The sequence below is a fragment of the Phragmites australis genome, chromosome 12 (genome assembly GCF_958298935.1).
Source record: "Phragmites australis chromosome 12, lpPhrAust1.1, whole genome shotgun sequence".
NCBI classification, from domain to species: domain Eukaryota; kingdom Viridiplantae; phylum Streptophyta; class Magnoliopsida; order Poales; family Poaceae; genus Phragmites; species Phragmites australis.
Window position 1 is genome coordinate 159,124 of NC_084932.1, and position 19,744 is coordinate 178,867.

At 52.5% G+C, this 19,744-nt stretch overlaps 3 protein-coding genes across 6 annotated transcripts; 1 reads left to right on the plus strand and 2 right to left on the minus strand.

The window, feature by feature from the left end:
• Positions 1–6,711: 6,711 nt before the first annotated feature.
• On the minus strand, positions 6,712–10,268 carry LOC133886626 (protein CHUP1, chloroplastic-like). Of its 4 annotated transcripts, none has more exons than XM_062326359.1 (7): positions 9,958–10,268; positions 8,026–8,809; positions 7,789–7,920; positions 7,517–7,701; positions 7,299–7,410; positions 7,091–7,225; positions 6,712–6,970 (listed from the first exon to the last, which is right to left on the minus strand). In XM_062326359.1, the coding sequence occupies exons 2-7, from the start codon at positions 8,746–8,748 to the stop codon at positions 6,890–6,892; spliced, it is 1,368 nt and encodes a 455-aa protein (XP_062182343.1). In that variant the 5' UTR covers positions 8,749–8,809; positions 9,958–10,268; the 3' UTR covers positions 6,712–6,889. The 4 variants fall into 4 exon arrangements, with proteins under 4 accessions (XP_062182343.1, XP_062182342.1, XP_062182341.1 ...); XM_062326358.1 differs by having other exon boundaries at positions 8,026–8,882; positions 9,958–10,267; XM_062326357.1 differs by having other exon boundaries at positions 9,925–10,267.
• Positions 10,269–11,300: 1,032 nt separating this feature from the next.
• On the minus strand, positions 11,301–12,883 carry LOC133886628 (autophagy-related protein 8D). Its single transcript, XM_062326361.1, has 5 exons — positions 12,743–12,883; positions 12,580–12,635; positions 11,960–12,012; positions 11,676–11,794; positions 11,301–11,513 (listed from the first exon to the last, which is right to left on the minus strand). The coding sequence occupies exons 1-5, from the start codon at positions 12,771–12,773 to the stop codon at positions 11,425–11,427; spliced, it is 348 nt and encodes a 115-aa protein (XP_062182345.1). The 5' UTR covers positions 12,774–12,883; the 3' UTR covers positions 11,301–11,424.
• Positions 12,873–15,186, plus strand: LOC133886627 (THO complex subunit 4A-like). Its single transcript, XM_062326360.1, has 5 exons — positions 12,873–13,280; positions 13,387–13,506; positions 13,682–13,750; positions 13,844–14,028; positions 14,724–15,186. The coding sequence occupies exons 1-5, from the start codon at positions 12,873–12,875 to the stop codon at positions 14,908–14,910; spliced, it is 969 nt and encodes a 322-aa protein (XP_062182344.1). The 3' UTR covers positions 14,911–15,186.
• Positions 15,187–19,744: the final 4,558 nt, after the last annotated feature.

Sequence of the window (19,744 nt, forward strand, 5' to 3'; positions counted from 1 at the left end):
CCCGGGCGTTACTCCACAGAAGGGGAGCGACGGCTTCAGGCGTCGGGAAGGCACTTGCAGCTTCTCAAAGGCCTCTTTGGAGAGGAGGTTGAGACCGGCGCCGCCGTCGACCAGCACTCTGCCGATTTTAACATTGCAGACAGTGGGAGACACGACCAGAGGCAGTCGCCCCACAGCTGCAGTACTGACGGGGTGGTCGGCCATGCTGAACGTGATCGGAGCATCCGACCACCTCAGGGGTCTTGCGGCCTCCTCGCTCGGGGTTGCCGAGCACACTTCGCACCGCATGACTTTGATGCCACGGCGCGAGCAGGGTGTGTAGGCGCCTCCGTTGATGAAGGCAACCGTATGCTCGGGCTCCTGGAAGCCGAGCTCGGTATTGTCGGGGATGACCTCGGTATTGCCTCCCCCGCGGGATTCGTCGCGCTCCCTCTGGCGCTGCTCTACGAGTCCCTTGACCGTACGGCACTCCGTGAGATCGTGCCATCTGGTCTGGTGTATGGGACACCATTTACCTGGCTCAGGCCCCGCGGGAGCGGGGACCCTCGCTGGAATAGGGGGCCGACCAGGGGCCGGGGCTCTTGCTGGAGCTGATGCCCTAACCGGCGCTGGGGCCCTCGCGGGCGCCGAGGCCCTAGGAGGAGCCCGAGCAGGAGTCCTGACGGGGCGCCGATCGGCTTCGGGCCGACGCTCTTGTCGGCGATCGGGCTCTTGCTGCCTTCCACGAGCGGGGGCTTGAGCTGGCTCAACAGGAGCAGCCTCGCGCTTCCTCCTCTTTTTCTTTTCCCGCCTATCAGAGCGGGAAGAACTTGGTCGATCGGAAGTGGGGCGAGGAGCATGCCATGCCCTGGCCTCCGCCGCTTTGGCGCACTTATCGGCCAGTGCGAAAAGTTCCGCAGGGGTCTCGATCTCGTGCGTGCCTAGCTTCTCGAGCATCCGCTCATCGCGTACGCCCTGCCGAAAGGCAACAATAACAGCATGGGGGGCCACTCGCGGAATAGTGTTGCGAACCTGGCTGAAACGCTGTATGAATCGACGCAGCGTCTCCCCTTCCTGCTGTTGGACGGCGTGGAGGTCGCACTCCAGCCCGGGACGCGCGAACGTACCCTGAAAGTTGGCCACAAATTGGTGGCACAAGTCGTCCCAGGAGCTGATAGATCCTGGGGGTAAGTTCATAAGCCAGGAGCGGGCGGAACCCCTCAAGGCAACATGAAAGTAATTTACCATCACCTTTTCGCTGCCTCCGGCCGCTTGGACGGCCGTCGTGTAGATCTGGAGGAACTCGACGGGGTCGATGGACCCGTCGTACTTCTCTGGCAGCTCGGGGCGGAACTTGGAAGGCCACCTCACCCGACGGAGCTCGGCGGTGAAGGCACGGCAACCGGTGCCGTATCCCGCAGCACGAGCGGGGGTTCTTGGTGGAGAGGAACGGCGAGCCGGGGATCCCCGGTGGTCGTGGGCCGGGAGAGAGGAAGCCTGGTCCTCTGCCCCAACCCCCTGCCGGGTCTCCCGCTGACGCTCGAGAGTGACCCGGGCATCTTCGTGGCCCCTGCGCTCGTCGAGGCGCAAGCGGAGGTCCCGGGCCTCCGACACGTCCGGGGGGATGACGCTCCGCCTGGAGACCCCCCGGCCCGTGCGGGTGTTGCCTGCTGAGGAGCCGACTCTGGCGGCACCGCGCTGAAAAGTGGCGCGAGGACTCTCGACCTGTACCTGGCGGCGAGCGGTGCCGACCAAAGCGGCGATGTCTTGCATCCACCGGCCTTCCGGAGTGTTTGGCGTGGCCTGAATGGGAGGGTGCCTGAGGAGGGCTTGCGCTGCAAGCAAGGCGCTCCCTGGGCTGGCCTCACTAAAAGCGAGCCTGCGCCGGGGCGGCGCCCGACGTGATCCAGAGGCGGGCCTAGCGGCCGGGGCCCTGACCATCTGCTGGGGGTCAGAGAGCACGCCGGCAGCGGCGGCGCTGATGGGCCCAGCGCCCTGATCCCCTTGGGCGGGAAAAACCTCTTGGCCGTGGGGCGGCGTTCCGTTACTGGAAGTGGAGCCGGAACACTGGAGACGATGCCCACCGGCCATCTTTTCCTGTGGAGAAAAAAGGGAAACAAACAATCTAGGGATATTCCCCCCTACCTGGCGCGCCAGCTGTCGGAGAGTGAACTCCTGTCGCAGGGATCCCGAGAGACCCCTTTTTAGAGATTCGGCCGGGGGGATGATCCTAGAAAAGCTTGCACGGGAAATGAGCGGAAAAGGAAATAAAATGCGATGGCTTGCGGGGACACCGGGTTTTTGGACAGGTTCGGGCCGCGCGGAGGCGTAACACCCTACTCCTGTATGAGTGTTATATCTATCCTTGAAGGAGATCCTTCAAGGGTATATCTGGTTCTCGAGGGAGAGCTGTTTACAAAGAGCAGGAGGCTCTTATGTTCTAGCTAGCTGGTTTCTTGATTGTCTTGTGATCGGGGGTGGTGATTTCTTGTTCTTCGACTGACCTCTTGTTTTTCTCTTGTCCTCCTCTTTTCGTTGTTCGTCTCTCTGTCCTCTCTAGCGTCCTCCTTCCTTTCCTTTTATAGATGCGCCGACCTCGACATATCCTGAATGGGAAAGAGGGGATGCCAATGCCCAGGTGCCACGGAGAAAGGCCTAATCATCTCATTTTGGCGAAGTGACAGGGGCGGTGGAGGAAGGCGGCGCGCATTCGACCACTAGCCGCTGCGGAAGCTTCGGGGTGCCACAAAAAAAAGGCCCACCGGACAGCCTCAGAGGTGCCCGGTGCGCCCACTCTGTCTTGTTCTCCTGCCAGGGCAGGGTGGCAGGCCGAGTGCTTCGATTCTGGTAACGTTATCCCGAGGTGCGCAAGTGGAAACGGGACGGGACCCGTGCATTTAATGAACCCACGCCCCCCAGCCAGGGCATGGCCGGGTCTGACACTGGGGCGTGGGCAGCCGAGAATGTCAGGATGTCAGAATGCCAGGCCACGCGCGCCTATTAAATGCGGCATCGGGCCCTTGACTGGATGACACTCTGGCGACGGGGCCCTTTGAGTCTTTGAACGATCTTGCGCGAACCTTCTGGGGACCGAGTCCCCGGGGGCTGCCACGTGCAGCCCCGAGCACTATTTCCCGAGCATCTTGGGGGGACCTTCGGGGCACCGAGTCCTCGGGGGCTGCCACGTGCAGCCCCGAGCACCCTCTCCCGAGTACTTCAGTGAGACCTTCGGGGCACCGAGTCCTCGCGGGCTGCCACGTGCAGCCCCGAGCACCCTCTCCCGAGCACTTTAGAGGGACCTTCGGGGCACCGAGTCCTCGGGGGCTGCCACGCGCAGCCCCGAGCACCCTCTCCCGAGTACTTGAGTGAGACCTTCGGGGCACCGAGTCCTCGCGGGCTGCCACGTGCAGCCCCGAGCACCCTCTCCCGAGCACTTTAGAGGGACCTTCGGGGCACCGAGTCCTCGGGGGCTGCCACGCGCAGCCCCGAGCACCCTCTCCCGAGTCTCTGCTTTTACCTTGCAGGGTGGTGATATGTGGTGGGCGGCCGGTTTGGCCTCGGGACTTAGGGACCCCTGGTTCTAAATACACCGACACCATCGTTAGCCTTATGTCATCGGCCACGCCATCGGAGATGGGAACTGGATAGTAGGTCTTGCTCACCCACGGTCGATACACCGGGAGATACTTCAGCTCTAGAACTGTAGAAGGTATAGGCAGCCAGAAATAGATCACATCTTCGTTGACCGTTGGGTAGCGACACACAATCCTTTGTATGTAGCGACCAACACAGCAGATCCCCAACTGTAATGTGTTGGCTCGTACTTACTATTACACTAACTAAGCAAATAATGAGATTCATATAATCAAATTAAGCAAATAATTGCACAAATGTAAGTAAACGGATTAAACACCCTACTTACTCTAATTACTATTGTATCTCGCACTGCTACTCCTCCTCGTCTCGGCTGCTTCTCGTCTCCTCTCCACGCATTGCGATGCTGCTTCTCGTCTCCTCTTCACGCGTTGTGCTGCTGCTTCTCCTCTCCACGTGCTACGCTGCTGCTTCTCCTCTCCTCTCCTCTCCTTCTTTGCTCTCGCTTCTGCTCTCCTCTCGCGCTGCGGCTCGTGCATGCGCTGATGCTACTCCTTACGAGCGTGCTCTCATAGCGAAAAACGGCAGCACTCTCGTGCATGCGGGATCACTAATTACCGGAGACACGAAGTGACGCTGAGACGACCGCGTGCCGAAAGCACAAACACGATTTGACAGGCACGACAGGCTGGCCCGTATTTGGCACCTAAGGTGCCGAATACGGCATTGTTGTCCATATTCGGCACCTCAAGTGCTATAGGCAATTTTTGGCATCTGAGGTGCCGAATACGGTGAACAGCTCAGGTGCCGAAAATTAGTGGGGCCGGCCTTTTTTCGGTTTTTGAGGTACCGAAATCGGGTTTTCGGATTTTGAGTGCCGAATACAGGTGCAAGATTTACAAATACACTAGTTTGTTATCTATTTTAGCAAATACGGTGACATATGTTGTCTATTTTTTCATTTTTTCGGAACAAATTCCACACAACAGGGGTCAGGTTGACGAAATAACACCTCCAACAGATACAATGACATGTGAATTACTCTAGAGGTAAGCCTAATTGATCATCACTCACTCTTCTTTTATTCCGACAAACACTGACACTGAAGCAAACTTCCCACTATATAGAGACACCAGCCGTATTACATGTAGCGTTCAGTTTAAATGCACCGCTAAGAAATAAATTCTTAGTGTCCTGAACAGGGCATATATACTCCCTTGAACATAGTGTGCCATTTATTGCAGAGAAAATTAGCTACTATTATCACGACAAACATCACGCATGTTAAAGAAGCACAAGTAACATGCAAGGTGCATGTATCATTCAAATCTTACATAGAACTTCCGCAAAATCCTAAAAAATCTATGTGTGTCTATTATCCTATCTAAAGAACACCAGGGCTGCACGCCTGCACATTTACTTCTGACTTCTAATTCAACCAACAAGCGTAAAATCCTTCACAGACCAATATCATGTTTAATACATGGCTCAAAGAACTGAACTATTTAGAATACTTTCATGTTCCTGGTGAAGGATAATGTAAAGCTCTCATAAACATGTTCTCATATACAGACCAATATCATAAAAGTCCTCATCCGCTCCTTCTTCAAACTCTGGATCCTCCTCAAACGTTCATTCCTCTAATATACGCAACCAACGATAAAAACGCACACAATCAATCAAACAATTAATTTACTAAAAACAAATTAAATTATGAAATTGATATGGTTGGTTAGATCTCGAATTTAGATGAATATTGGTGGAAAAATCATCGAAAATGGAGCTAGGACGGAGGAGAAACGGGCTTTGAAAGTTTTGCTAGGAGATAAAATTAGGAAAAAGGAAAAGAGAGGAATATTCCGATTTAGCCTCGGCTCAGCTGGGTTTTGGAGGTGGCTGGGCTCGAGGCTGGGCTCGGCTCACTCGAGTGGGGGCCCGGCTAGGTCCACTTGTAGGGACAGTGAAAGGATAAGAGAGAGGGTTGTGGCTGGCTCAGGCCCCCTTTGGAACGCAGAAATTTCATAAGAATTTCACATGAATCAGTTCAATTCCCGCAGGAATCGGGAAAAAATCCCGCATTCCAAAGGGGGCCTCAGATCCGATCGGATCGAGGGAGGGGAGCATAGGAAGGGGCGATGGAGTGGCGGTGGAGGCGGGCGGCGGACTCTGGTGACCGGAAAAAGGAGGTGGTGGCGACGAATTTGGGTTGGTTGGCGGCGGAGGGGAGCTCTGACGGCAGGATGGCGATGCGGCGTGTGGCCCAGGTACGTGATAGTGTTACGGTTTGAGGGGATCTCGGTTTGGCTTCGGGGAAGGAAGGGAGAGGTGCGGTGCTCAACGGTGGTGGCGGCGCTCCGGAGGCGGAGACGGCAGTCGGCTTCAGTGGTGGCGCAGTGGGAGAGGGAGGCGGTGGAGAGGAGAGGTGGTGATGGCGAATGTGGGGAGCTCGGCGCCTTTTATAGGCGACCAGGGAGCGCGACGAGGACACGGCGGCATGGCGTCGGGTATGGCACGGTTGGGATTCACGTGACGTGCGCGCCGCGTCCGACGAGACGAGACGGTGTGACGGCGGCGAGGAGGGGCCACAGTGCATGACAAGGACGGGGTGACGGTGAGCACAGTGTGCGGCAAGGTCGGGAGGACGGTGGTGATACGAGCGGCACTGTGTGATGGGACGGGATGGAACGGAGGAGATAGACAAAGAAAAGATTTTTTTTTTTTTAGTTTGGGAAAAACTGGGTGTGACATTGTCTCTCTGCTTCATCTCTCAGCTCCCTTAACTCCTACAACCCCTCCACCATTCTCTGCATAAAGGTACCAACAAAGTGCCAATCTTGGAAAGTTCATGAGCGAGCTAACATGTCACATTCTCTTTTGCAGAGACAATTTCAGACTTGTATACATCTCTAGCTCAATGTGACTCATCTCTTGGAAGCAGCCATCAAAATTAATTTTCGAGCCCCTTTTCGTCGGAACTTCGGCTCGGCATAAATAGGTTTGAACCCAGCAACTTGGCGTTTGGTTTCATGAACAGCTAGCTATCTAGTCCAAAATATCGATGTAATACTATTAGACCTACATTTTTCTTCTGCAAATGTACTCCAAAGTGTTACTTAAATTGGCACAGTAGACGGTACGTAGGATAAAATGAAATTAGTAGATAGCCAGATTTTTTTTATACATATCGAAAATACAACATTACATTTAAACAGTGTTCAATCACTCAAGATTTCACTCTGCCATTTAAAATAAAGAAAATACTCAGGCGCTACATATTGTTTTGTTAACAAGAGGAATAGAGATGTAGATGTAGAGGTTAAGGAGAAGAGATCGGCCGAACCCGCCGTCTTAGCTCTTCAAAAGCGTGGATTGCTTCGCAGTCGAGGCCTCCAGCAAACTACACACCATCATATTCATAGGTTGCAAGCAAGCAAAGGAAGCGAATTAACAATCCATTCATCCATCAGTCTGGTTCCTCAACATATATGCATGATGTAGATCGAGTGGTGAACCTTACCTGGTGGACCCTGTAGGTGAAGCGCACGCTCTGAGCAACCAGAGCAGGCTCGTTCCCTGCTGTATCCCTGCTGTCCAGTTCCTTCAGGACTCCCTTCATATACATCTTCGCCAGATTCACTGATGCCAATCTCATCTGCAAAAAGTAAACATGTTACAACCACAATTCAGACTTAACCTTTTGATGGTTCACCGGCATATAGCAGAACCTTTGAAGCGATCCCTGAATCAAGCATCCAGTCAGTTGGAATGCTCAACTCCTTGTAGGACGGCATCACTGAGCTCCTCAAATTCACCAATCTGTTCATGCCCTTCTCCAATCTGACAAGCATCATATCATATCTTGAGTTAATTGGCATCGACAAAACATGTCTGCACGAGTGTAGATACATATGGTGACTGCTGTTCTTGCTGCTGCCATACGTACTTATCTAGCAAGCTTGAAATCTTCCTGAGAGTGGCCTCACAGGATGTAGGGCTACCATCATCATTCAAGGAAGAGATATCTGTTACAAGAGATTTGAGATGTCGGTATTCGGATGCCGCTTCCCGCAATGCATCAGCTTTCCTCTCTGGCCAGTTGAAGTGCTTCAAGATGGCTGTCTCGTCAGACTGCAAAGTTGTAAATTATTTGAGCACAAGTTACATCAGTAATAATAACAAGCGTGGACGGATATATAGAGAAGGAAAGGTGATTACCAGAGTTGAAAGTTGCTGATCCAGCCAATCCACGAAGGTGACTACTTGCTCTACATCGGTGTAGATACTGGTGTGGACTTTCTTGATGAGATCGTTGATGAACTCGGCTTTTGTTTCGACATCCGCTTTGATCTGATCGATTGAAAAGGGGAGTGAAATGGTCAGGGGGGAGAAAAAGGATGTATCTTTGAAGAGTGTATATAATTTCAGAAAATGAAAGGATGGTGACCGACGGACCGCTAACAAGTGCGTGGAGCGGTTCTGCAGCTCGTCAACAATGCTGCTGTGCTGAGCCTGAGCCTGAGCCTGAGCGGCGGCAGCGCTTGTTCTCCTCTGTGTGTCACGCTGATGCTTGGTCAGCGAGCTGTACATGTCAAGCAGCGCAGTGGCCTTGTTCACCAGGCATACCCTTGAAGGACCACGCTGCTGCTGCCCCGGCGGTGGAGGAGGAGGCGGCGGCGGTGCTGGGACTCCTCCTGGAATTTTCTTGGGTGGCGGCGGCGGGGGATTGGGAGGCCGCGACAGATCGCTGCTGACGATGGCCTTGCTCTGCTGCACCTGGAGCTGGGTGTTGCGGTGTTGCTGCAGGTCTGCGTTGAGGCGGAGCAGGCGCTGCACCTCCCTCCGCATGGCCTCCACCTCCCCGCGCAGGCGCACCACCTCCTCCTCGACTGTCTCCGACTCCTTGTTCTTGTCCTTGGTGTTCACCCTCCTCACAGGCGCAGGCACAGGCAGCTGCCTCCTCGCTGCTGCCATGGTGGTGGTGGTGGTGGTGGTGGTGGTGGTTCTTGGCCTGGACTTCACTCCTGGAGCTGGAGTCGTTGGAGGAGAAGGATCAGCTTGTTTGGCTTTGGGTCTTGATGTCCCCCGCGTTCGCGCGGCTGCCAGAGACGGCGAAGGCGAGGAGGAGGAGACCCTGCAGCTGCCATGGCCGTTGCTGCTCAGAACTTGTTGCTTCATGATTGCTACCGATTGTTGATGCGATCCAGATTAGCAGTGCTCCCTGATCTGGCTCTGCTGACTGAATCCCTCCCAACACAAGACAAAGGGAAGCTGTGCTAATCAGGCAGCAGGAACAAGCAGGTACAGCCAGGCTACTCACAATACAATACAATACAATACAATGAATGTGATGAGATGTCTCAGCTTTCAATACATTAAAAATACTAATTAAGCCATTGGCTGGCTGGCTGGCTAATTCCGTCAGTCAGGTTTACTAAGTGGAGTAGTTTACTAGGGCTGGTACGCCTTGACAAAATTAAGGACTAACTCATTGTTCTCAAATAAATTAGAGGCACGCAAACAAATCAAAAAGGAAGGAGAAGGCGCCCAAAAGTGTAGTCTTCTAGTCCAGCTTCAAGGAAAACCAAAATTTAATTCCTCAGCATTTTGAGCGACTGCTGTTGTGACTAGCATCTTCAACTGTACTACAAGTCAATATTACTAACAAAGAAGCAACACTGTGCATTTTGCAGGCAAAAGTAAAATAATGTCTCTTCAATATCAATTCGTGGTTTAAACCGAACAAGCTTTATCTTATCTATTTCCTGAAATCAAATTAACAGTTTTTGTTGTGCCACCAAACATTAAGTTGAATGTAAATCTCTAATCGACCGCTGAGGATTGCAGACAAGGAGAACATGCATGCTGATTGAGACCAAACACATCAGTAAACTCAACTCCCAGGCCCAGCAGCTAGCCCTACAAATTAAACAAGATACCTACACAATGCCGTGACCATGAATGAATGATTTTGGTAGTTGGTAGAAACATGCACTACTAGCTAGCTAGTAGTATGAATTGGAATTGGAATTGGAATCCAGGTGCCTCTTATTTCTTGTGAATCATCAATCAATTGGAATTCTTTGCATGATCGAGCTCAGCTGTCTCATCAGGCTTCCTGCTTGCCTGCCCTCAGCTCTACCACAACACACTAGTTAACGATCGACTACTCTCTTCACTTCACAATTCATAATTCAGTGAACACAGCCTGATATTGACACCTCATATATATAGGCATAGGCAGCACTTACAGAAAGATATTAACGAAAGAACCAAGGGCAAACAGGATCACAACCAAGTAATTCATCCTTGAAACAAGAATCAGGACTCGCAGGAGATGATTCATAAATTTACCTGCAAAAATGTACGATGGGCACAAAGAGGCACCTGGATTATATTTTGTAGAATGCAAGCAAGTGACAAGCAGCTCAGCTCTAAATTAAGAAAAATAATGGGGGGACAGAATACTGGAGAAGTGCCTGCTGCTACTTATAGCTGCCAACAAACAACAAAGCTGTTGGAGACAGTGGGAAAGTAGGCGCGACAATTGGATCAAACAACAACACTCCTCCCCTTGACATCACTGATGGCTCAACCATATATCAACCCAACCAAAGCTTAAACAATTCAGAGCAATTTGCGAGGAAGAAAAGTGCAGAGCAGTTTCCTGGAGGCAAATCCCCCCTTGGTCGATTTTTCAACCAATAACGTGCTAACTACTGTTCTGGATGAAAAGAAAATTTATATGATGCTTTCATTTCATGTCCTAGCAATGCACGGTTTGGTCTTTGTTTGTTCAAAAACTAGCTAGTCGTACAGCTAACCTGAGTAGTTTGTGGTTGCTGTTGGACATGACACGTTCAAGACTGATCACCTAAACTTTCAGATGGTTCAACTGAAAATGCACTCAACTGAACATCTGTGGCGTCTTTAAGTTTTCCTATCAAACTGACTGCTAGCTGAAGGGAAGAACATAATATGCATATATCAGCACACTTTGATCTGATTTCATGAAACTGCTTGTTTCTCAACTCTAGCTACCTATGTTACTTCTCCAAAAGGAGGGGGAGAAAACTGGCGGATATGTCTGATATTTGTTATATATCAAGCTGCAGGTCATGAAACTTTTACATGTTGATGTAAAGAGTGATATGCTGTTACGTGTACAAGGTGCAGGGTTCCTCTGGTAATAGCTATTGAAAGCGTAGGACGCATGGGCCTGGAGGGTATTTGGATCGTAGCAGCTGGTCCCCGATGGCTGAATCGCTGAACAATCTGCTCCTCCAATGCCGCATGCATAGTCCAGCGCGTTCTGGAGCGCAGCTTCAGTTGAGCCAGCAGCCTTGACCACACGCCTTGATGGCGCTCTGATTGGAGCAGGAGGCGCCATCGGGTTTGACGCTGCTGGCCTGGGTTCGTCAATGGTGCCGATGGAGGGAGTGACTGCAGGATTCAGTTGGTGAGGAGGAGGTTGAAGGTGTTGGCAGTGGACTGGAAGTGGAGCCGGCGTGGTGGAAGAAGTGGGCCGGGTGGGTTGGTTGTGTTAGGAATAGCAACGTGTATTCCCATGAATACAATAATGTGATCGAGGCATCTGCTGAGGCGGGTGATGCCAAAAAACATGGAGCACACATTTAACCACATGCGATCCGAGGGATGAAACCGGATACAATAACTTGTTCAACCAACCGGATACAATGCACAGGATTTGTTTCATTTTGCCAGAGAAGGAACCAAGGAGCTACTGTATTTTATTTACACTAATTCTGAAACTTTGTGTTACATTTTACACCTAACTACATACATACACATGCTGGGCTACCTGGAAGCAAATTTCTACAGCCGACAGATGAGTCAGCCAAATGTTTTTTCGCTGCTGTAGCACATGTAAAGGAAGCCGTCCTCATCCTTGTAAGATTCATATACACTTCCCATGAGGTTAGCTGTAGAAATTGCATGATCAATATCAATGGAAGCAAAACATATTTCGGTTTACTCCTTTCTACTTTTACATAGACGTACAGGTTGCAAGCGAGGGGAAAAATGGCCGAATGCTTCAGCAGGGAATTAAAGAGGAACAACAGATATATGATGAACAAGCTCACCTGTTTGGGGCAAAGTGTTGTTGACAAACACGAATAGCGCTGTTCCAGGAGATAGGTGTAACCTAGAGCGTAGTATGAAAATGAACTGCCCAACCGGCATCTCACATGGAACCAGGTACCTGCAATCAAAGTTGTATTACATCAATTTCAGGCTTCCAAAATGATGATCAAATACCAGCTTCCAAAACATCAGGCATGCAGCAGCACAGAATCAATAAACAATCCATCGCTAGTAATGGGCAGGGCACAAGAGTGGTGACTTGAGTTTCAAAGCAGTAGTTTACTTCCTCTTCTCCATTTCTGGTAAATTACTCCTTGAAAACCTTTCAACAATGACCTGCAAATACAAAACAAACTAGTTCATGAGTGTTATGTTGAAGCAACTCAATAAATGTGAAACAGGCAAAAGGGGAATGCTCAATTTATTTAGGCTCACATATGATCAATTTCAGTAAACTCATTTCTTCAGAGTAAAATGCCTCGATTGTTTGGGCTACAAATTGCAATGTTTCAATTGTCAAGGGATCATCTTGGTAAGAATTAAGAAACCTTGAGCATACGCAAAATTGGTTCGGAGGAACAGATGGCTATCACGCAAAAGAAAAGGAAATGATTCAATTAATCTGCAGTGGTGAATGTTATACTCCAGCATGAAGAATATAACGCTGATTCAATCTGCACCGGCGGAATACCCTAACTTGTGCACTTACCAGTGGTGTATATGTATGTATGTATGTATGTATGTATGTATATCTATATATATATATATATATATATATCTGTGTGTGTGTGTGCGCGCGCTGTGTGTGTGTGTGTGTACACATATATATATATCTATATACACACATATATATGCCTTGGTTTTGGAAGGCAGAGAAGGGGCAGAGGGGGAACGGGCACGTACGGGGATCCTGGCGGGGTAGTTGGCGATCATGGCCGCGGATTCCGCCGCCCTCTCCTCTGCATCCATCGATCCCCACCCAAACGGTGCAAGGATTCAGGATCAGCACCCAATACAAGACATCTGAATGGAAGAAAGAAGGATAGATCGATGTGGACTCACTGACCCAAGGTGAATTCCTGCTTGAAGGGAATCATGTCGAATCAAATCGTCCTCTTCAAGCTCCTCCAGTCGGCCGCCGCTCCACTCGGAACCTCGCCCCTGGATTGCTTGCGGAAAGGAGAAGCAGGAAGACGATGAACGGAAACGAAAGTGGTGTCTGGGCCTGGGCTGGACGGTTCCTCAAAGGGGAAGCCCAGCCCAGCCCAGCCCAGCCTAGCCCAACAGCAGTAGTAGCCCACTGGACTGGACTGGACTGCTTTGCTTGTCCAACTAGTTGCGGTGTCTTCCTCGTCTCGTCTCCTCCTCCCTTCTCTCTCCCCGCCGCCGCCGCCCCGCCGCGGGAGAAGAGAGAGAGAGAGAGGATGGCCGACGCCCTCGACATGTCCCTCGACGACCTCATCTCCAAAAACAAGAACAAGCGGCACAACCAACGCCCCCGCGGAGCTGGAGGCCCTGCACCCACAGCCCCCCGCCGCCGCGTCAACACCCGCGCTGCTGCCGCCCCTTACCACCTCCACCACCGCACCACCTCCTCTTTCCAGGTGAGATTAGATCGCTTCCCCCTCCTCCTCTTGCTGCTCTTTCCCCACCCCGTAACGCACGAACCCTAACTAAACCCTAAATCCATGCATCCTCGCCTTCATCCAGGCACATGCGCGGCCCATGGCGTATGGATACGGGGCCCAGCCCCCGATGGCCGCCCTCGACACTCCCACCAAGCTCTACATCTCCAACCTCGACTACGCCGTCTCCAACGACGACATCAAGGTAGTAGTTGATGCCTCAACATCACTTTGTTTACATTTGATTGATTGATTCATCGATTGCCAAATGCTGCTTATTATGCCAAGGAAACAAATAACATTCTATCTTTCATCTTGCTCTACATTTACCTGTAGGGGGAGTTGCTTCACAATTAACATGCTTTCTCGCCTTTGCTCAGGAACTCTTTTCTGATGTTGGTGATATCAAGCGTTTCTCCATTAACTATGACAGGAGTGGAAGATCAAAGGTACCTTATCTTCTAGCACCCGCACTATTTCTGTCTGTGCCCTCCATTTTTTTCTCGGGTTCATTGCTCATTATTGTCACTCAATTTCGGCAGGGAACTGCGGAGGTTTTGTTCTCAAGAAGATCGGATGCTCTAGCTGCTGTTAAGAGGTACAACAATGTGCAGCTTGATGGCAAACCTATGAAAATCGAGATCATTGGAACAAATGTTGAGGCGCCACCAACCGCCACCTTCGCCTTCAATCCACCAGCTGCAAACTTCAATTTGCCTTTCAAAGGGTTTGTAGCATCATTCTCTGCCATTATGCCTTTCTTTTTCTTTTTTGCTGCAAAACATTGCTTTCCAAAAATATCATACTGCTTTTTTTATTTAGAAGGCCTCGTCTTCGAAATATCATACTGCTTTCCAGTCATTACCCTTTAGCTTGATTTGCACAAATAGGTAGCAGCCGGTGGTGCCTGTTAGAATTTCTGCAGGTATGTTTCTACAGCTATCAATGCAGGTAGGTTTCAAAAGGTTGTGCCTGTCACTAATGCAAGATGAATTTCTGCAGCTGAAAGTACGAGCAGGACAGGGATTTTTTGAGATTCCAATACTCATATTGAAACTCCCACGATTTTTGTTGAAAAACATATCTCTTTTATGTCCTGTGGGAAATAGGTATATAGCAGTCATATTAGTGACAAACATATATATATGAGCCATGATAATCATTTTTCATATCCAGTTTTGTTCAGGTTTAAGAATCATATGGAAATCCTGCATTGAATTGTCAATATTGCCTCCGCATGATATGAGTGCTTTCAAATTGTGAAATGCGAAACTAAATCAAAATTGAGTCATAGCTATCAATTGCTAATTTAAGATTGCATTGGTATATGATTCAACAATATCAACAATGTTTTGCTGTGCCTTTATTTTTATTTTTTTTCTAAGATTTGGAGTAAGAAATCCAGTACTTCAATTTTCGCAGTGGACCTAGTAGGGGTGGTGCTGGAGGATGGCCTCGGGGTAGAGGTGGATTCGGTGGGCGTGGGCGTGGGCGAGACCATGGGGGCCGTGGACGAGGGAGGGGAGGGCGTGGCGATCAGCAAGTTTCTGCTGAGGATCTGGATGCTGACTTGGACAAGTACCACACTGAAGCAATGCAAATCAGCTAAACTATTCTGGCACTGGGTTGCCAGCATTCAACACAGCCTGCAGGTCTTCTTTTGTCTCCTTTTGTAGGAATAGATGCAGACATGTGTAATGGTGAGCGGGTTGTATTTTGGGCTGGAAGAAGCAGCGTTTGCATTGAGCGTGTTGGGTGATGAGATGGAGAGGTATTTGTGGCATGAGGTGTTGTGGTGGGAGGAGGCTGAGTGTCTTGTTCATCAGCTTCTTAAGGTCGCTGCATGCAAAGTTGAACTGCGTGATAATTTGTCTCAAGTTTGGAAGAGTTGTCCTCCAAATTTAAATTTTGCAGTATTTCTTGGTTTTGTGCGCAAGTCCGCAGGAAGAATGCCATGCATATTTGTACATCACTATGCTAATGAGGTTGCAGAAGTCAAAGGATGTGCGCCTCCAGCCGCAGAGCCTCCTTGGTGATCTCTCCCATGCACAATCCGATGGAAGCCACGCAGCACGCCAGCAGCCCCCTCTCCTCCCCCTCCGCTTCTTCTTCCTCCTAGTCCAGCAACGCCTTCCTTGCGTGGACAAGGAGCCCGGCAAACTTATTTCGAGTTAGGTTTGTGAATAAAATATTTTTGATTTTGTTGGTGTTATACTGTTTAATTTGAACTTTGTCTGGTAAGCAGTAGAGATTTTATAGTTAAAATTAATTATTTTTCATATTGCAGTTACTTAACTTAGAAAATAAATTTCTATACGCATCTTTCAGTAAAAAAAAATCACGGCTATCAAATAGCCTAATCTTCTCACTTCTCTCTATATCGTCTACGGATCATAAAGTCAGTTAAAGTCAACAAGTGATCAAACCAACTCTGATACTAATTGTAGTAATAAGATTGACGAATAGAGAGAGGTGAATAGGCGCTTCAACAAATTTCTTGTGAAATTGATAGCCTTCTCCTATTTGGATCACCTAACGCACCTCAAAACTCAAGCGAAAGCAAAAATAGAAAAAACTTTTAACAAGAGAAAATCGAGGCAACACGACTTCACAGATGATATATGAACCATATGTTCCATTTAAGATCAATCCATGTGTCGGAGAGTGAACTCCTGTCGCTGGGATCTCGAGAGACCCCTTTTTAAAGATTCGACCGGGGGATGATCCTGAACGAGCTCGTCGGGGAAATAAATGAAAACGAAAATAAATGCAGCGGCTGGTGGTGGGGGGAAGATCGACCTAGTGCAAAAGAGATAGATGCACCGGGGTTTAGACAGGTTCGGGCCGCACGGGGGCGTAACACCCTACTCCTGTATGAGTGCAATATCTTTCCTTGAAGGGAATTCTTCAAGGATGTGCCTGGTTACAGGGGTGTGTTGTCTACAGAGAGCTTGAGGCTCCCGTGTTCTAGCTCTGCTCGAGCTTGTCTGCGATGTTCTTGTTCTATCGTGTTCGTCGCGCTTCTTCTATGTCTCCTGTTTATGCTGTCTTTCCTGACGTGTTCTTTATGTGTTCTCCATCCTTTTCTTTTATAGGCGCGCCGACCTCGACTTATCCTGAATGGGAAAGAGGGGGCGCGAGTGCCAAGGTGCCACGGAGAAAGGTGCCATCATTTCGTCTTGGCGAAGTGACAAGGGCGGTGGAAAAATGCGGCGTGCATCCGACCACCCGCCACTGTGGATGTCCTCCGGTGCCATTAAGAGGGCCCACCGGGCAGCCATAGAGGTGCCCGGTGCGCCCACCCTGTCTTGTTCTTCTGCCGGGGCAGGGTGGCAGGCGGAGCGCTTCGATTCTGCCAACGTTATCCCGAGGCACCTGGATGAAACGGGACGGGACCCGTGCATTTAATGGACCCACGCCCCCCTGCCAAAGCACGGCAGGGTCTGACACTAGGGCGTGGGCAGCTGAGAATGTCAGGATGTCAGGATGTCAGGCCGCGCGTGACTATTGAATGCGGTATTGGACCTTTGACCGGCTGACACCCCGCCGATGGGACCCTTCGGGTCGTCGGGCGATCTTGCGTGAACCTTCGGGGAACCAGGCGCTCGGGGGCTACCACGTGCAGCCCCGAGCACCCTCTCCCGAGCACTTCGGTGAGACCTTCGGGGAACCGAGTCCTCGGGGGCTACCAAATGTAGCCCCGAGCACCCTCTCCCGAGCACTCCGGTGAGACCTTCGGGGAACCAAGTCCTCGGGGGCTGCCACGTGCAGCCCCGAGCACCCTCTCCCGAGCACTCCGGTGAGACCTTCGGGGAACCGAGTCCTCGGGGGCTGCCACGTGCAGCCCCGAGCACCCTCTCCCGAGCACTCCGGTGAGACCTTCGGGGAACCGAGTCCTCGGGGGCTGCCACGTGCAGCCCCGAGCACCCTCTCCCGAGCACTTTCTTCCCGGTACTTGGACTCTACGGGTCATCGGGGGACTGGGGTGCTCGAAAACCGAAGGATGCGGCCCCGAGCGCCTTCTCCCGGAACTTAAGTTCCTCTCATCGTGTAGGGGGGGTCCTCGCGGGATGGTGACACGTGGCGGATGGCCGGCCCGATCTCGGGACTCAGGGACCCCTGGTTCCTGATACACCGACAGTAGCCCCCGGGCCCATTGGTAGGCGACGGGATGGAGACTGCGGATGGGCCCTTCATCGCGGCCGAGGCTGAGGCTAGTGCAGACGCCACATGGCAGGCTTTCGAGAGGCGGCCCTTGCAGACCCAGACCTCAGGTACGACCCAGCGGGAAAACGAGTGGACGCGTGTCCATACAACTTCCGAAGGGTATGACGACCGTACGAGCGGCACGCGCGGCCGTCGCGCAGATCGAGGAAAATACGCCTGGCAGTTGCTGATGCCGCACGATCGGCGGGAGATTCGCCTGGCGTTTGCGTCGACCGAGGCGACGCTTCACCGAGCGAACCGTTGGGCGGTAATTTTTGATTTTTGAGATATAAAAGGGGGAAGGGATCGGCCCGTCCCTCCTTTTTACGCCTTCTTGCACTCCTGCTCTTGCTTTCTTCGTGCTCCGAAGCCCCTTAGGAAATTCTCAGACGATCGGAGCATTCTTCCTTCTCTCTCTCTCCACCACCAAAACACCTTATATTCTTGCCGAGATGACGAGGGTCGGAGGAGGACGTCGGGACAAGACTTAGGACAGCATCTTGCCGGAGTCTCGTCTGAGGAACGAGGAGGCGGCGGACAAGATCAGGAAACTGTTGGTGCCGGAGGGGCAAGCAGGAGCTGTGGTAGTGACGCCGGCGAGCCTGACGCCGGTGATGACCGTCCCTGGGTGGATTGTCCTCTTCACATCTTTTGTGGCGGCGGGGTTGGTGCCGCCGTTCTCCACCTTCTTCTTGCAAGTGCTGGAGACGTACGGCATTCAATTGGTGCACCTAAGCCCCAACTCCGTGGTGGTGTTGGCGATCTTCGCGCACCTCTGCGAGATGTTCGTGGGGGTGGCGCCTTCGGCAACGCTGCTTCGCTATTTCTTCGTCCTTCGGCCGGTGGGGAAGAAGAGGGAGCATTCCACGGCGGACGTCGCGGGGTGCTGCAACCTTCAGCTTCGGGACGGCCTAGGGGATCATTACATTCCCCAGGTGCTGCGCAGCAAGTGGGAGGAGTGGCGACGGGACTGGTTCTTCGTCGACGTCGACCCCCACGAGCGCCTCGAACTGCCAGAGGTGGCGGCGGAACCCCGAAGGTTGACGTGGGAGGCGCCGCCGCCAGAAGACGCGAGGCTGAAGCCGGTGTTGGAGCGCATCCAGGAACTGCGCGAGTCCGGGCTGACTTCTGTCATGGTGGTGGTGGACTTCCTGCGTCGTCGGCTGGCGCCTCTGCGAGAACGGGCCCGGCCGAGTTGGTTCTACACCGGGCCGGAGGACATCACCAGGACCCAGATCGGCGCGAGCTGGGACCTGGGCCCGGCGGAGCTGCGGGGAATGACGCGGGTGATCACCGGAGTGGAGGACATGGGCCGGGCGGAACTCCCGTGGCCGGAGATGGCGCTCTGCTCCAATCCCGACCGGGTGGCAATCATGGCGCGGCTGCCGGAGTTCGACGCCCAGGGGCCCGTGGACCAGCCGAGGAGCCGGAGTCCCGAGGCCTCCGAACTCCCCGGATTGGAGGAGCTGCTCGACGAGGAGGCCACAATCAGCTCGGCGCGGGCTAGCGACGGGGCCGCCGCATGCAGCAGCCGCCGTGTCAGAGAGGAGGGCGCCTCCGAAATTGCCGTGGAGGTGGCGCCGGGGGACCGGGGAAAGCGTCCCCGAGCCCTCATTCTAGTGCCGGATTCTCCGCCGTCGCCGACGGCAGTGGCGGCATTCTCGGTGCTGGAGCCGCGGTTGGTGCGGATGGGTCCTGCGCCGGCGCCTGAGACCCGCGCAGCGGCCCCGTCGAACCCCCAGCGGAAGAGGCGGCGGGAGGAATCCGGGACGGCGCCGCCAGACCCGGACTTCAGGCTCCCAGCGGTCAAGTGGCAGTACCGGTAAGTCTCTTTTCTTGCTCTTTTCCGGGCGTTTCTTGCCCGAACTGAGCTTTGACATTCTTTATCTATCTCCCGTAGGCCGGCTGCGGGCGCTACTGCGACGGAAAAGGCGCGGGCGCTAAGGCCAGAGCCGAGCCCGCCGGCCGCGTCGACGGAGGCGGGCACAGGAGCGGCGGAGGCGCCAACTGTCGTGGCGGCCACTGGGAGAGAGGCGGAGGCGGCGTCCGAGAGGAGGACGGAGCAACCGTCCGAACCCTTGGCGCCGGCGGAACCTACCCCGGGCGCGGAGAGCCCGGGGCGGACGACGGTGGAGGTGGAAGTTTTGCCGGGGCCGGCGGACGTGGCGGCCGATGCAGGAACGCGGTCGCCGTCCGAGTCTTCGGCGCCGGCAGAGCCTACCCCGGGCAGGCAGTGC

What these genes read in the sequence shown, in the direction of transcription:
- LOC133886627 (XM_062326360.1), top strand. Translation starts at nt 12,873, where the DNA reads ATGAACGGAAACGAAAGTGGTGTCTGGGCCTGGGCTGGACGGTTCCTC. An exon ending in ACAGGAGTGGAAGATCAAAG is followed by an intron (nt 13,751 to 13,843) that starts GTACCTTATCTT and finishes CAATTTCGGCAG; the next exon opens with GGAACTGCGGAGGTTTTGTT. An exon ending in TTCAATTTGCCTTTCAAAGG is followed by an intron (nt 14,029 to 14,723) that starts GTTTGTAGCATC and finishes CAATTTTCGCAG; the next exon opens with TGGACCTAGTAGGGGTGGTG.
- LOC133886628 (XM_062326361.1), bottom strand. Translation starts at nt 12,773, where the DNA reads ATGATTCCCTTCAAGCAGGAATTCACCTTGG. An exon ending in ACTACCCCGCCAGGATCCCC is followed by an intron (nt 12,013 to 12,579) that starts GTACGTGCCCGT and finishes TTGTATTTGCAG; the next exon opens with GTCATTGTTGAAAGGTTTTC. An exon ending in CCAGAAATGGAGAAGAGGAA is followed by an intron (nt 11,795 to 11,959) that starts GTAAACTACTGC and finishes CTTTGATTGCAG; the next exon opens with GTACCTGGTTCCATGTGAGA.
- LOC133886626 (XM_062326359.1), bottom strand. Translation starts at nt 8,748, where the DNA reads ATGAAGCAACAAGTTCTGAGCAGCAACGGCCATGGCAGCTGCAGGGTC. An exon ending in GCTCCACGCACTTGTTAGCG is followed by an intron (nt 7,921 to 8,025) that starts GTCCGTCGGTCA and finishes TCAATCGATCAG; the next exon opens with ATCAAAGCGGATGTCGAAAC. An exon ending in ATTCAGGGATCGCTTCAAAG is followed by an intron (nt 7,226 to 7,298) that starts GTTCTGCTATAT and finishes TACTTTTTGCAG; the next exon opens with ATGAGATTGGCATCAGTGAA.